The 15539-nt window shown below is 37.0% G+C and overlaps 1 protein-coding gene across 3 annotated transcripts in view; it reads left to right on the forward strand.

The window, feature by feature from the left end:
- Nucleotides 1-15539, forward strand: part of Spata5 (spermatogenesis associated 5) — a 161181-nt gene that overhangs the window by 43664 nt on the left and 101978 nt on the right. For all 3 annotated transcript variants that reach the window (XM_051157081.1, XM_051157082.1, XM_051157083.1), the window contains exon 14: nucleotides 3374-3500. In XM_051157081.1, coding sequence (XP_051013038.1) covers nucleotides 3374-3500 — 127 coding nt within the window. The remainder of the gene's footprint in view (nucleotides 1-3373; nucleotides 3501-15539) is intronic.

Genomic DNA, 15539 nt, shown 5'->3' on the forward strand with positions numbered 1-15539 from the left:
ATGTAAGGAGTTACCATTTACACATATGCAAAAAAGAAAGTCCTGCTGTCCAGAAACGTAGTTTTATTTGTTCTACCTCCTAAACTGTCCTTGGAATCTACCTTCCTGCTTCTTTTTTTAATTTTTATTTATTTATTTATTTATTTTATTAATTTATTCTTGTTACATCTCAATGTTTATCCCATCCCTTGTATCCTCCCATTTCTCCCTCCCCCCCACCATTTTCCCATTATTCCCCACATACATGTTTTTTGTTTATGTTTTTGTGTTTTGTTTTTGGTAGACGCTTACAAGTTTTGTAATAATTTGCCCTGACAGAGAGCTCAAGAAAGAATAGAATGCTAAGCAGAGCTGAACAATAAAACAAGAACAAATGAAAAACAAACAGGCTTTTTGTGTAAAACTAAATTGAGAAGTGTGCCTGAACTGAATAACTTGTTACTTGTGCTAAGGATACAGAAGTGATTGGTGTTCTTTGTATGTAGCTATAGTAACAGTAAAGAAAGGACAAAGGACAGCAAGGAAATGTGGACTGTGCTTCTTTAAAAGAAAAAAAAAATTCTATTTTTATTGTTGGGGGTGGTTAGGGTGGGGGGAGGAGAGTGCGCAAGCTCCAGCACACACATGCTCATGTGTTAAAAGCAGTTGTGAGTTGCCTGACATGGGTACTGGTAACTGCACTCAGGTCCTCTGTAATAACAGTAGTATAAGCTCTTAAGTGAAAACTCTAAGCTTCTCTTTAGCCAGAGCACCATGCCTTGGGGGCTGATGAGAAAACATTTCGAAAAAGATGGCTGCTAATCATGAATAGTACTAATTCATTTTGTAGAAAACACATCATATTGCTTTCTGCCCAAGGGCCATTCTTTTACACTTAAAATAGAGAAACCTGATACTGTTTCCCTTTTTGTTTTTAAATTGTTAAGTACCCAAGTTACTAGGTCCAAATGCTATGTGTCAAAACCAATCTAATAACTTACAGGTTATGATCCTGAATCATCACATACAAATGCTGGGTATAATTCTCCTCCTAAGTTCCTTTTGAAAACACATGATACTTCACCCACCACATACCACCCCCCATCCCCACCCCCGCCAGGAAAAAATTAAGTGAAGAGAACTGTTGGTATAGATCCAAGAAGCTGAAAGAGTAGAAGGGTTTTTGTCTTGTTTTGTTTTTAATTATTTCTTGAGTGAAACACTTTTGTATCTGAATGTGGAGTCTTACAAAATGCTGGTAAAAATATTTTGTCAGGTTTGGGGGATTTACTTTTTTAAGAAAAGAATAATTTTTAAATTGTAAAACTCTCTGAAAAGTATATCCTATGTGTAAATCTTAGCTGTTCAAAATAAATTATTCATTGAGAACCCACAGGGAGCCAAGATACTATATTTGAGCATGAAACAAACCATTAAGATTAAATTAAAGAACTTTACAAGTATATGACAGTAGTCTATTGAAACACCTAGGAACAAAGGCCCTTTGGTAGTATATTGAATAGAGACTGGACATTTCAGTCATATCTGGTTGTTAGAAAGCACGTCAGAGGAGCTGTTCTTAGTAGTTTCCACAGCAAAGGTAAGGCATGTTTTCTAGTATTCTGTAATGAAGGCTCTGTAGGGAACTGGCAATATTGATTTACCACAACCTGTGTTAGTTCTGAGATTCTGGCAATCTTGAGTTATGTTCACCCCATTGCCATTGCCCCTGACCTCCCCTGCTGCTTCTTTCTCATCCTCATTTGCCTTTGCTTTCTTTTTCGGTCTGTGTGTGAGGGATTGTGTGTTCTGAAGGTCAACCCAAGGTCTTGGGCACACGAGACAAATGTTCTTGCTGAGCTGTATCTCCAGCTCATATCATGCTTGCTTTTTAATTTTTATTTCTTTTTATTTTTATTTTTTTAATTAAGTAAATACTTATGGGCCAGGCTCCATTTCAAGTTCATTAAGGCAATTTTAAAAGATTACAGCTAGAATGCTAAGGATAATGATAGAACTTGTAACTGCTACCTACTGGTACTTCCTTTGTGCCGAGTACTTCTGGAGTCTTGCCATGTGGTATTTAGTTTTTATGATGAATTAATCCATTTGGAGTGCTGTGACAGAATACCTAAATGGGTTTTGTTTTGTTATTAATTTATGTGTATGAGTGTTATTGATATTTTTGACTATGTTGGATTTCATTGATTTCTCTACTATTGTTTAATTTTACTAACTTGTACTTTAATATTTGTTTTTTTCTGCTTTAACTTTATTCATCTAGTAATTGTGAACTTTTAGAACCTTTCCTAATGTTGCTGTTTGATTGTTAGAGACTCTTGGAATTGTATTGTGGGGATTGTTGTGAAGGATATAGAGCATTTAAAATACTAAAAGGTTACTTTTAGGTAGCGTTAAGTAGCAGGTCTATATTCCTAATAGTCAGCTGTCCTGTAGGGATCAGGGATCAGGTTTTCCACATACTCTCTGATCTCGGAGAGTTTAAATACTGCAAAGGACCACTTGAAATCAAAACTCGGCATTAACAACTATGTATGACACCTTGTAAGCTGAGGATTAGAGGATCTGTTTTGTGGATGGGTCAGTCAAATTTTGGGGCTTGTACTGTATGTTGCAATCTGAGTCCTGTCAATAATTAAACTGCCTCGTGGTTATGCTGGGTGCCCTGCCACAGGTGCTAATGTAAAGATAGCATTCATTGTATGATCAAGTAAAAACCCTGTGTTCTTTCCTGTCCCTTCTAAGGGCATTTCACTCGATATCTACTTGTAACATACTCACAATGTTATTTCATTACATAGATTAAATAAATCATAGTTCTGAGTAGATTTGAAGACATCAAACTGATTATGAATGACAATTGTTACCTTGTGATCTTGACTCAGAGGTGTTTTGTTTTACTTAATTTAGCGGGGGAGGCAGAGAGAGAGAGACAGAGACAGAGACACAGACAGACAGACAGAAAGTGGCTTTTTAAATATGCCTTTCATAAACTAGCTAGTTTGTCCAGCAAGAAATTAGGATGATGCCAACTACCTGCCTGCTGCTGTGCTTTTGATAATTTCCATGCATCTAGAAAGAATAGAGATATCCCATTGTGGGATATGCAGAATTTTTCATGTAACTTAACCTTCCTTTGAGCGATGAATCCATGTCAGACTGTATCTTTTACTGCCTCTCCTTGTCAATATATGGCAGATGTACATTTTGACTAACTTTATTTTTGATCTTATTTTTGATAAGATAATTCAACTACTAATTGTTGTCAGGCAGATTTTTTTTTTCTTGTAAAATAAAGAACTTTTAAAATAGTAAATGTGATATTTAGCGGGGAGAGGAAAGAAGAGTTTTAAAAGTGTTTCCAAAATATCAGTTCTTCAGGTGCTGGGAATGTTGCAGACCGTGTTTTGGCTCAGCTGTTAACAGAAATGGATGGGATTGAACAACTAAAAGATGTGACAGTTTTGGCAGCTACTAATCGCCCAGATAGAATAGACAAGGTAAGGAAGAAGGTGATATGGGTGGTGTCACTGGATTTATGTCTTTTTTGTTGTTGTTGTTGTTGCATCACTCTTTTGTTTTTCATCAAGAAGATGCTTGCTGGAGGATGTGGAACAGGCTCAGTGTTTTGTTACATGCTGCAGATTTACTACTTCCTGATATGGACATCAGAAACCTAGGATTCTTACTAAGCCAGTTTGCCAAAGTTCAGGAAAGTTACAGATGGAGTTTTGAGTGTGCATGACCCATTTGTACTGCTACTTAGGGCACTGGAAGAATTGGCTTCCGGGTTTCATTCTCAAGCACCTGCAGCCAATGCAAAGGGTGTTGAGGACATCCTTTTGTGAGTGAAGATGAACTAGAGTTGCACTGGACTAACCGGCCTCTTCTAACTCAGAATGTCATCTCCTTTTATTGAGAGTTACAGAGAGCAATGGAGAGTATGACTGGGTCCAAGGCACTGAGGAACTATCCTGTTAATGGAAGTATTTCGTAACTCCCCAGTGTCGTCCTCCTCCCTCATTGCTGCCAGTAACTTTCAGTGCATTTCACTAGAAAATCAAATATTTAAGACTTTTTTTTTTCTAGCTAGTTTAGGCTTCTAGAGAATTTTATAGCATTTTCATCTATGCCATGGTAAATGTCTAAGCTATTTCATACTTAATAGAATCAGGTCACCTACCATGACTTTATAGAATTGCTCACTGTCCTAGCCATCACTTTCACTATATTAGAATGAAAATAATAATGGATTCTGTTTTCTCACTATGTAAATAAGATGTAACTTTGTGTTTGTATGTGTATACTTACTTTTTAAATTGTGACATCTGTCTGTCTGTCTCTCATCTGTCTGTCTGTCTATGGCTTTTTAATATAGTTTCTCTGTGTAGCCTTGGCTGTTCTGATACTCTGTAGACCAGGCTGGCCTCAAACTCACAGAGTGCTGGGATTAAAGGTTTGTGCCACCACTCCCCTGCTAAATTGTGACTTTTAAAAGATCCTTTTGAAGATAAAGAAGGATCCTTTTTGTTAGCAGAGCACTTTTTATTGACTGTGTGGTGAATGCTTCTTGGTCAAATGCAGGTAAGGACTTGCTTTCCCTTACTATTGCTGTCTTTACACAAGCCAGCTGAGGTAGAATATTGATAGGACGTGGCTCAATGCTGAACATCTCACAGGTTGGTATGAAAGGTAGGACTGAGTCCACACACATACACACACACACAGCCACCCTGATAACCCTGGTGGGAATACTGTGGTGTTTGTTTATTCTGTTAGGGTTTCCCTCTTTTTCAGTGCCAACTCTTTTTTTTTTTTTTTTAAGATTTACTTATTTGTTTATTACGTATACAGTGCTCTGGCTGCATGTACACCTGCAGGCCAGAAGAGGGCGTTGGATCACATTACAGATGGTTGTGAGTCACCATGTGGTTGCTGGGAATTGAACTCAGGACCTCTGGAGGAGCAGTCAGCGCCCTGAACCTCTGAGCCATCTCTCCAGCCCTGAGTGCCAACTCTTATTGGACACCTTTGGTTCCCTGATATTGAGTGCTTTTAATGTTAATTCTGTTTCTTGTGTAGGATATTGGGTGTTCAGTAAATTTCCTTTGTATTCTTCTAAATCAAACTAAATGACTTAGCCTGATGAGGGCTTTCATTAAGGTTTTCCTATGTAACAAACTTTCACACACATAGTTTACCTTCCCTCCTTGTTTACCGCTATCATTTCCAGTATGTAGAAGTTGTAAGTTTCACATTCAAGTCTTTAATATGTTATATGTTAAATAAACCAGAGGTTTTTTTTTTTTTTTTTTGCACTGAGTGGTGGTAGTGCACACCACCCAGCACTCGGGAGGTAGAGGCAGACAGTCAGGGCTACATAGAGAAAAAACAAAGTTCTTCCATGAATTGTTTTGATATATGTATTGTGTATGATCTCTGGAGCTATATCATGAATTTAAATGAGTCATAATACAGTTGCTATACCTGTAAGCTATCACAATAGAGTGCAGTTGCTGTGGTGAGAGTCTTTGATGTGGTGCTATACTTGAAGGCTGTGATGGTTTTCAAGTTTACTACACCACTTCTTGAGGCCCTCTTAACACTTCATCTTTTAAAATAGTTTCTTAGGCTGGTTGGTTGTTCAACTGAGCAACTCCTCAAAATGCTTATATCTATGATATAATGTTATTATGACAATGCAAATATTTATTAATTACCCCTTCTTTGGGGATTTGAAGTTAGGGAAATTCACTTTTTGACATTTATGATCACTGGGATTTTGGCACTTAGATATTTAAATTTGGGAAGCTGAGACTCACTATGTTTATTTTTCTTGGTGAACAGGATCTCATGATGTCAATATTCAGAGGTGTATTTAAAGACAGGGGTTAAGTAGGTTTTTCGACTGTGTAACTATCCTGATGCACTGAGTGCTCCTGTAGAGTTGCATCTCACAGCTCTTCTTTCCAGGCTGCATAAATGGGTAGATAGGTGTTAACTCATGAGTAGACCTCACCTCCTGGCCTCAGGCTGTTAAAACTTGTACCTGTGCTCCTACTGTAGAACCAGTGCTGCTAACGTCTGAGAGCTTCTGCACATGAGGCTGATTCACTTTGGAAATCTCTTTTGTCCTTAATTTATCTCCTGTGTGACTTGTTCTCATTCACTCTCCTCCATTGTCCCTTCCCCTCTCTTACTTGTGGAAAAAACCAAACATATCTTTCCTTTAGACTCTATCCCACTAACCCGTCTTTTTCTTTTCAAATTTAACACCTTGAATTACTTTAAATGGCATTTTAATTCTACAGCATTCCTTATTTTTTGAAATACATACATACATACCTACCTACACACACACACACACACACACACACACACACACACACACACACACACACTGAAATTGGTTGCATTTGTTTTAATTAGCTTATAAAACAGTGGGTTTAGGAATCTTCACAGCTGCATGTTGAATACTTGTTTGTGTTAACCCCTTCTGCTCTCTTTTGTTTCCAGTTCTTCCCTTTGTATTTAAATTTGCCTACTACATGTGACAGTTGTCTTTCTGAGTCTGGATTCTTTCACTTCACACAGTGATCCCCAGTTATGTCGATTGTCTTACAAATGACATTCTTTTTCACAGTGAGTAAAACTCCCTTGTGTATGTAGGCATGACTTTCATTGTCTATTAATCTGTTGATAGGTGGCTAAGGTGGCTCAGTATCTTGATTATTCTTAGTTGTGCTTCAGTAAACATGAATGCTATGCTGGATAGTTTATGTCAACCTGACACAAGCTTAAGTCATCATGGAGGAAGGAAGCTCAGTTAAGAGACTGCCTCCAAAAGGTGGGCTGTAGGCAAGCCTATAGGGCATTTTCTTAATGATGGGTGGGTTGTTTAGCCCATTGTGGGTAATGCCATCCCTGGGTAGGTGATCCAGGCTAAGCAAGCCGGAGAGAGCAAGCTAGTAAGTAACGCTCCTTCATGATTTCTGCATCAGTTTCTGTCTCCAGGTTCCTGTCCTGTTGAGTTTCTGTCCCAACTTTTTAAATGAAGAACAGTACTTTGGAAGCAGAAGCCAAATAACCCTTCCCTCCCCAAGTTGCTTCAATCGTGGTGTTTCACCACAGTAATAGAAACGCTAGTTAACTAGGACAGATACATAGCTATTTCTGAGCTGTGCTGACGTGGGTGCTTTTAGGTATACTCCCAGGAGTGAAGCAAGTCTTACGTTAGCTCTGCTTTTAGTTTTTTGAAGCCTGGATACTGATTTTCAAAGTGGCCTGTACTACCAAAGATTCCCACCAGCAGGGTTTAAGTGCCTTTGTTGCCCTTGTCTTCTCCAGCATTTGTTGTTTTCTTGATGATTGTTTCTCTTATTGGCATAAGGTAGAGCTTCAGTTTAGTTTTAATTTGCATTTCTCTCCTAGGTACGGATGTTTTAAGATTATTTTCTTTATTTATTGCCTTTTTGTAATACTTTTGAAAATTAACTGTTGCACTCAAATTGCCCACTTACTGATTTGGGAGTACTTTTATGTTTCAAAGTGTCAAGCTTTAGTCTTGATTCTTCTTTATTTAGTGTTTTGAGATTATAGTGTAATTATATCACTCCCCATCCCTCTCCTCTTCCAGGCCCTCTCATATACCCATTCCTGCTGTAACTTGTTCATTGTTATATGCATTGTGTATATACATACACATTCCTAAACATAATTTGCTCAGTCTGTTTGATCATACTTATATGTATGTCTTTAGGGATGATCATTTGGTTTTAGATAATCAATTGTGGCATGCTCTTTCCTGGGGAAGAGTTTCTCTTACTTTGAGCATTCCTTTGTTGCTTCTAGTTCATATGTCTTGATTCGGTTTTTTAATCATATTTTGGGTGATGTGAGAAATAGGAACCTAATTTCATTGTTCTACATTTGGCTATTCAGACTTGCCAACGCTATTTATTGACAAAGCTGCCTTCCTCCAATACATGTTTTGGGCACCTTCTTCAAAAGTCATGTGACTGTAGCTACATGAGAGTTTTATTTTGGTTTGTTTGTTTGTTTGGTGTTGTGGGTTTTTTTTCTCCTGGCCCCAAGCTCCTAGAATAATGACTGAGACTCAAAATATATATATATATATATATATATACAGATACCTAGGCCATATAGCTAGGTTCTTCTCTGGCTATTTCATGATTTAAGATAACTTACTTATACTAATCTACATTCTGCCGCATGGCTGATTGGTTGCCTCTGCTCACGTACCACACATCTGTCCTCTTCACATCTTGCAGGGGTGAATCGCCCCCGCACCTGGCTCTATCCCAGAATCCTCTCTGCCTGCCTGATGTCCCACCTTCTATTTTCTGCCTCAGCTATAGGCCATTACCTTTTTACTAGCAGGTGATGCATCCATATAATACACAAGCTATTCCTTCCTTAATTTTTTTTTCTTGGTTTGTCTTGTCTGTTTTTCTTCCAGGACCACATTGTTTTTGTCTGAGGTATAATATGAAGGTAGATATTCGAATACTTTTAGTAATTGCTCTTTCGGCTGAAGATTGATTTGACTATTTGACATGTTTTGTGCTTTCAGATGGATTTTGTTTTACTTTTTAGTTTTTGTAAAGAATGTCATTGGAATTTAGGTAGGGATTGCTACGTTAGATCAGCAGCCATTTTCAAAATAATAATTCAGATACCCTAAGCTTGGGAGATCTTTCCATCTTCTAGTGTTTACTTTTGCTAAGGCATTATTAGAGTCTTATTCCGCAGTCCCAGCTAACCTGGAGCTCTCTGTGTAACTGTGTAACCCAAGCATGCTTCAGACGATGTTCTAGTATTCCAAGTGATAGGATTACAGGTGTGAGATGTTTCATTTTCTTCTATAAGCCTTTTGCTATAGTTCTGGATATAGCCCTTCTCAAGTTTTGGTCTTTCTAGGTAAGTTTTAGAAGATGTACAGTATCACCATGGGGCTTTTATACAGTCAGATCAGCAAAATACAGACAACATACGTGACCAAGATGGTCAGGATCAGACCGTGGCTGCAGAAAGTGGTAGAATAGCTTAAAATTGACAAGAGACACCAATGATGGAAGAATTGGGGAGACATGCCTTGAACTTAGCTTCCATATTCATAAGAATTATTTAGCCTATTTTCTTTATCTTTTGAAAAGTGTAGTAGATAGACAGTCTGTTATATCATTAAAGTCTACAGTTTAAAAAAAATTTTTTTGCAGCAACAGATAATAATAGTAAAGCATTCTAAATGGCACCCAAAAAAGCTTTGTCATATACCAAAGCTTGTGCTTTCAGATTCACTGTAGTTATGGGTTGGCTGGTTTTGAAAAAAATTATTAAGAGGATGACTTGTCAAGCTAGTTATTTTCTTTTCATGGTTCTGAAGTTCTTTTTAATATGCTTTTCTTAAAGCTACAAATGTAAAAACAATTTTATATAACTCAAAAGTATCTAGTTTATAATTGTTTAAAGTTTAGTCACTTTTAAATTTGAGTAAAACTCCTTTCCTTTTATTGCAAATACTATGATGATTTTGTTCAGGAACCAGAGTCATATATTGAATATTGTAGAACCATTAGTTGATGTAATTTGGTAATGTTTTAAAATTTCCCATAATAGTAGTAGTATTGAAGTGCCATGTTCCTGTATGGTACTCACTGTGTATATGGATGTAGTATTGGTGAACATATAATTAAAAAGCTTCTTTTAATATGTAAGTCTAATTAGAATATCCAGATATTTTAATGCATTATAATCATGAAATGTGAGTAATCCAAGCTTTTCAGTACTTTAGTGATAAGTGCATTTGTATGGATTAAAAACAAAATCAATTTTTGACTGGATACTCTCAGTCCCTTTCATGACAATAGATATGGTGTTGCAATTACTCTTCTTTGACACAAGATGGTGATGCTCACCTGAAATGCTTCAATTCCTCTGCTTCTCAAAGCTGTAGGTTATGGAAATGCCTGCAAGTGGCTCTGCTTTCAGTTGATGACCTTTGTGTTGATATGTGTGTTGTGTAATTTATGTAACAGATAGTGAGAAATATAAGTTTAGATTTCTGTGAATTAGAGATAAATGAGAGCTGAAGGAAGAGGGACAGTTGAAAGGTGAAGTGATTAATCACATGTTATACTAAATAAAAGAATCCAGATGTAAAAGGCAGCAGTATATGCATACTGATTTTATTTAAGAGACATTCTGAAAAGACAGCACTGTGGTGTCAAAAATTAATTCAGCGTGCCTGAGCTACAGGGACAGCTTAGCAGTTTAGAGTACTTACTGCTCTTTCAGAGGACCCAGGTTCGATCCCCCTTGTGCTCCCCCTCCCCCAGTGCAGTTTACAAAACCTATAACTCCAGTTTCAGGACCTCCAATGCCATTTTCTGATGTGGTGTACATACATGGAAAACACTCATGTATATAAATAAAAATCAATAAAGCTTTCAAGAAAAAAAAATAGATCTGGAAGTCTTACAGAATTTTCCACAAAGCGGCACACCAAGCCTTTTTGAGATTAAATAAATGCCCTGTGACTTGGGTTTCAGATGATTATAAAGCCATGTGTATGTGTCAAAATCCTTAGAGAGTGTTTAGGTTTTCTATTATTATAAATTTGATCAGTAAGAAAATACTCTTGAATAAAAAACATCTTAAATTGAAACAGCTACGTAAAATTTTAGTGAGTTGGATGGAGGCAAGACTTTGTACTCCTCATCTCTTCTCAAAGCCTTTGATTATCTTTGACAGCCTATTTTCCCAGACCTCAAGTCACCCCTGCCTTATTGAGTTCAAAGGTACATCTATAAGAAGGCTGCTTTCTTTCTTTCTTTTTTTTTTTTTTTAAGATTTATTTATTTATTATTATGTATACAGTGCTGTCTGCATGTACACCTGCAGGCCAGAAGAAGGCATCAGATCACATTATAGATGGTCATGGGCCACCATGTGGTTGCTGGGAATTGAACTCAGGACCTCAGGAAGAGCAGTCCATGCGCTTAACCTCTGAGCCATCTCTCCAGCCAAAGAAGGCCACTTTCTTTCCAACTATACTAGCTGCGGTCAGCTCTCCTGTAGAAACAGTTTTAGAGAAAGATACGCACTGTAGATATATTGGGCTAGAGCCAGAGATTGTAGCAGTCCTTCAATAGTGTGAGTTAGCTTGTTCAGTTTTGCTTTGGTTGCATTCTTAGATATTGTGTAGTATAATACAGTGTAATTTAAAATATTCCCCTGCTCTCTCTTCCAGTACCTTACTGCAAGGTCATCATCTAACTTTATAGAACAGGAAGGGCAGGCCAGTCAGAATAACTGAGTAACAATGCCACCTTCCATGGCTTTTCAGTCTGTGATCAAGAGTAAAGAGTGTGTGACCTAAAGTTACCCAAAGAGTGACTTTGATAGCATGTTTACTCAGAGTTGTGTTGTGTTCTCTAAAAACAAACAAACAGAACCACCACAGTAAGCCAGTTGTAAGATTACCCTTTAGATGTCTGTTCTCATCCTGCCCCCTTCACTTTGTGTGTTAAAGTACAGAAAAACATTTATGATAGTGCATAAAAACATGTTAGTGTATTTTATCTAATTAGAAATGTGAATGACAGAAAGCACTGAGCAAGGTGAACAAGATATTTTCAAGTATATTTATTGGATTTTTAAAAAGTTTCTCCCTTTAATACCATATTTTAGAACTTGACATTCCGTTTGCTTCTTCTTTAATGAAGTTTCTGTCCGCTCTTCAGACATTGGCAGAAGCCTGACATTTTAGTGAGTATAATAACTATGAAGTTTATTTTAAACTTCTGCAAAACGTCTTAATTGATTATGTGCTTATTGTTGATTGTCTCTTTCAGCTATCAAACCAGCAATTCATAGTGGGGTCTTTGAAAGTTACATTATGTTAACTGATGACTTGGGGCAAAGGAGAAAAGATGGGAAATGGGAAAGGCAGAGAAAGGGTGAAGCTGTGTGTGACTTTTTAAAAACAATTTCTGTGACTTTATGTATTTGATAATTAAATAGAGTAAGCACTTGTAAAGCATTATGCCTCCAGGAAATTTTAATAGAAGACTGAGCTAGATATAAAACTAACTCAGAAGATACTGGGACACCACTGTACTTGGTACCTATGTTTGACAGTATTTGTGGAGCCCAGACACACCCATTCATAGACCACTGTGTCTGCTTTTCATGTATCATGACAGCAAGGAATAGTTACTATATAGATTGTACAGCTAACAGCTCAAGTTCTGTCCTCTCTGGCCTCTTAAGGAACAAAATTGCCCCCGAACCAAAGAAAGTGAAACGTAGTGGACCATAACTGTTTAAGTTTTGACTATTATTAGGTCATTCACCAAATATCTGTTTAGTACCAGGATATGCCATACAGCAAGTGAGATTATATAGAGGGGATCCAGGCATACCCTATAAAAATGTTCAATGTTTGGTTTTTTCTTTGTTTTGCTTTTTTTTTTTTTTTTTTTTTTTTTTTTTTACCAGTTACAGTACAGATTGCAGAAAGCTGATATGCAGGAGAAGAGCTGGGGCACACGCATACAGTAGTGTTCCTTACCTGAACCAGTGGCTTATCGAGCCTCAAGCCCCATAGTAAAAGAGCCCAGCAGTTGCCTAGCTTTGTGTAGATGCTGCAGCCCATCTTTTCACTCTCGCTCCCTGATTTGTTTGCTTTTAAATGGTGTTCAGACATGTTTTCTTACACTATTTGTTTCCATACAGGATATATGACTCTACTTGCAAGGAATGTTATCGTTTGTGTTCATTGATATGTCTAGTACCTAAGACATTTGTTTTATTTATTTATATATAATATAGATAATTTACATTATATGTAATTTATATTATATATGTAGAATGTAAATTGCCTGCTGAAGACGCTGATTTTATTTAGAACTTTTTAATCGTTATTTTGTTTGTATCATTAACAAAAATTAGCCTGCTCTGTCAGCTAGGAGTTGGCCGTTACTTCATTCTGTCATCTCTCACATAGGATTCTCTTGCTGTTTTCTAATTCAGATGTTTAGTTCAAGTGCCTCATTTAATGAAGCTTTGTTGTTTTAAGGCATTATTTGATAATGTGTGCCTTTTGTTGTGATTTGCAGTTATGTGACCAGAGAGTGCTTTAATTCTGATTTAGCCTATAATTCGGTGTTCTGTGGTTGTCATGAACATCTTAGGTTTTAGCTTTTTCAGATTTCACATTTAACAGGATACTAAAGAGGATTCATTTACTATTCATTTTGAAAATCAGCGAAAACCACAGAGCAAGAAAGAAGTTGGCATTTCTAGTCATGAAGTTTATGAATGAAGTCTGTGATAGCCCATGAAAATGATACATGGAAAAGTAGATTTGTTTCAGTATTATACTTAAATTCTGTGGTTTTAACCAAATATCTTCATTTTTTCATACTTATTCTTCATAAATTGAACTTATCCTTTTCATGATAGAGTTTGCAGCCAGAAAAGGGTGTCAACTAGGGTAATAATAATAATAAGAGTCTTTCCAGTAGACTCAAAGCATTGACACTGAGTTTATCATAGCAGATTTACAGGTAGGAACTTGTAGGTACTGTTCATTAATACCAAACACCATCTGGAGTCCTTATTTATTGACTAAATAACTATATTCAGAACATGGCCCCCAACCCTAGGAATGCCTTTGGAATGTAAGATTTTCCTCTTAGTTTAGCAACATTAAGTTAAAAGATAATATAGTGTGAATATTATCTGTGTATAATCATAAAAAGTTAATTATAATGCCCTTGTACAACAAAAGAAAGAAAAAAAGAAAAAGAAGCAAATATCTTGCTGAGTTAACTTACTAATTTTGCTTTCTATGTGTCTCAAATTATTGAGATTAAAATTCAGTCAGAGGCAAGAAAGATGGTTTAGTTTATTTTGCTGTGAGATCTTGAGGTCGCAGTTTGTATCCCTGCACCATGTAACAAGCCATGCATCCCATAAATGCCTGTCACCCACCTTGGAAGGACCCTAAGTCCTCTGCTGGCCTCTGTGAGTGCACGCGTGCGCGCGCGCGCACACACACACACACACACAAACACACACACACACACACACACACACACACACCTGCCCACTACACAGCTACCCCTATATTCCTCCCTCTCCTCTTCCTTCCTCCCCCCCCCCCCCCACGGCAGGGTTGGGTCCTTTTTTTTTCCTCCCCCTTGAGTTATTTTGAACTCTTATCAGACAATACTGATTTTTTTTATGTGAAGGAGGTGCTATTTTTGTTTCTTTGGTTTTGAGACAAGCTGTTGCTCTGTAACCCAGACTGGTTTCAAACTCGCTATCTTCTTCTTTATAGGTGTTTGTTACCACAAAAGATTAGAATTTTTTGATAGTTCATATTTTTTATATATCACATTTAAGTTGTGTGTATCGTAGTTATTTCTGTCTTTCAAATTCCATTTCCCTTCCAGCAGATACTGATAAGGAATCATTTTGTCTGAATGGTAGGCTAAAAGTGTGCAGTATTAAGGTCAAAAACTCAAATGCAAAGCAGTATATTTTCTGGTTTTTATAATTTTGAAGCATTAATATTTTTATCTTGTGCTTATACAGTTTTAAAAGACCATCCCCTAAAAACCGCAGGGCACAGACATTTCTTTCTGTTTGTTGGCTGGTGGTTGGAGTTAACATAACCCCAGAATAAAAATGAATCCCTGAATAATTTTACCTTAAGCGCGGGAGCCAAGATATTCATGCTATCAGTTACCCAACCACTTTTGAGCAATGGCTCAAGCTAGCCTAGGGATACCAGTAGTTTTATTTGGAAATCCTATAACTAGGAACAAAATGGAGCCAGATTGGAAAGGCGTTTGTTTTGTCATGATTTTAGAGATGAGAGTAAAAACATTGAAGCTACATGGCAATATGTATATTACAGTTCAACAATGTTCTGAGGATATTTTATTTTTAAAAGTTAGAATTTTTATTCTGCAGGAATGGTTGAAAAAAATAGAACTATATATAAAACTCAATCTTAAAATACTAGGTAAGTCAGAATTCATTAACTAACTTCAACTTTAATTGGCGAATATCTGAACTATCCAAGATGCTGGGCATCTCTATATACTAGAGGCCACGGTGAAGAAACTCCTGAAATGGCTGTCCTATGGTATGGTTAAGAGGAAGGCTTTATTGTAAATAAAAGAGAGAAACTGTCCAGAGACATACAAAGAGTTCAGAGCATAGAGAAAACGAAAATAGACTGAACATGGCCAGGGCTATCTGCGAGAGAGGCAAGAGAGCGTGTACAGCTAATCAGTAAATTGTTCTAAAACACTCAGATCCAAGTATTTAACTATTTATCCATTAATGTATAGCACTGCTGTTTATGGATGGTATCTTCTTTAGAGCATGGCAGCCCAGCCTGCTTTTTTTGTGTATGTGTGTTCCTCTTTCCTTCTCCCCTGAGGATACTTGCTCCCTAAGATGAATCACTGTTTAGTTTTTATAGCTTCTGTCCATTTAAA

This window comes from Acomys russatus, chromosome 15 (genome assembly GCF_903995435.1).
Source record: "Acomys russatus chromosome 15, mAcoRus1.1, whole genome shotgun sequence".
NCBI classification, from domain to species: domain Eukaryota; kingdom Metazoa; phylum Chordata; class Mammalia; order Rodentia; family Muridae; genus Acomys; species Acomys russatus.